The 705-nt window shown below is 48.4% G+C and overlaps 1 protein-coding gene across 1 annotated transcript; it reads right to left on the minus strand.

Moving 5' to 3' along the window:
* Positions 1-247: 247 nt before the first annotated feature.
* Positions 248-502, minus strand: SLN (sarcolipin). The gene has a single exon (XM_032428110.1). The coding sequence runs from the start codon at positions 448-450 to the stop codon at positions 352-354; it is 99 nt and encodes a 32-aa protein (XP_032284001.1). The 5' UTR covers positions 451-502; the 3' UTR covers positions 248-351.
* Positions 503-705: the final 203 nt, after the last annotated feature.

Raw genomic sequence — 705 nt, forward strand, 5'->3', positions numbered from 1 at the left:
CAGACGGTGTAAGGAGATGGGATGTGTGGGAAGACAGATCAGGGGCTTGTTACAATTCTACATCATCATGAATCATTTAATTTTAACCTTGTGGCTTGTCTAACACATTTGCCGTAAGAGTTGAGGAATAAATCTAATGCTCACTGGCAAATACTTGGCAGCCCGTGTGAGCAGCATCTTTAGAGGACACACGATCGATCCTAACACTGGAGGCACCTCACATAGTGTGCCTGTGGGTCAGAATGCCTTGGGGTGCCGAGAAAGGCATCCCATCACAGCAGTGGGCGCTCAGGACATACAGCAGGGAGCTCCAGAGAGTTGCAGTCAGTCCCAGGAGCGTGACATGGCTTCTCAGTACTGATAGGACCTCACAAGGAGCCACATAAGAATCACGGTGATCAGGACAATAGTGAAGTTGAGAAACAGCTCCCGGGTGGATATCCCCATCATCTGAGTTGGCTTGGTGAGAACTGACAGCGGACTTCGGAGGGCACGCCAACGACCTCCTGCTTGTCCTCACCTAATGGAAAGTAGCAAAGAAAATATGGGGAGATTCGTGAGCATGCTGTCCTCAATGTGGAAGAGGAGAGTGTTACGGGCTGAACCGTGGCCCCAACAAAATTTATATGTTGAAATCCTAACCCCCAGTGTCTCAGTATATGACTGTATTTGGAGATAGGGTCTTTCAAGAGGTAATTAAGTTTA

The sequence above is a fragment of the Phoca vitulina genome, unplaced genomic scaffold (genome assembly GCF_004348235.1).
Source record: "Phoca vitulina isolate PV1807 unplaced genomic scaffold, GSC_HSeal_1.0 scaffold38, whole genome shotgun sequence".
NCBI classification, from domain to species: Eukaryota; Metazoa; Chordata; class Mammalia; order Carnivora; family Phocidae; genus Phoca; species Phoca vitulina.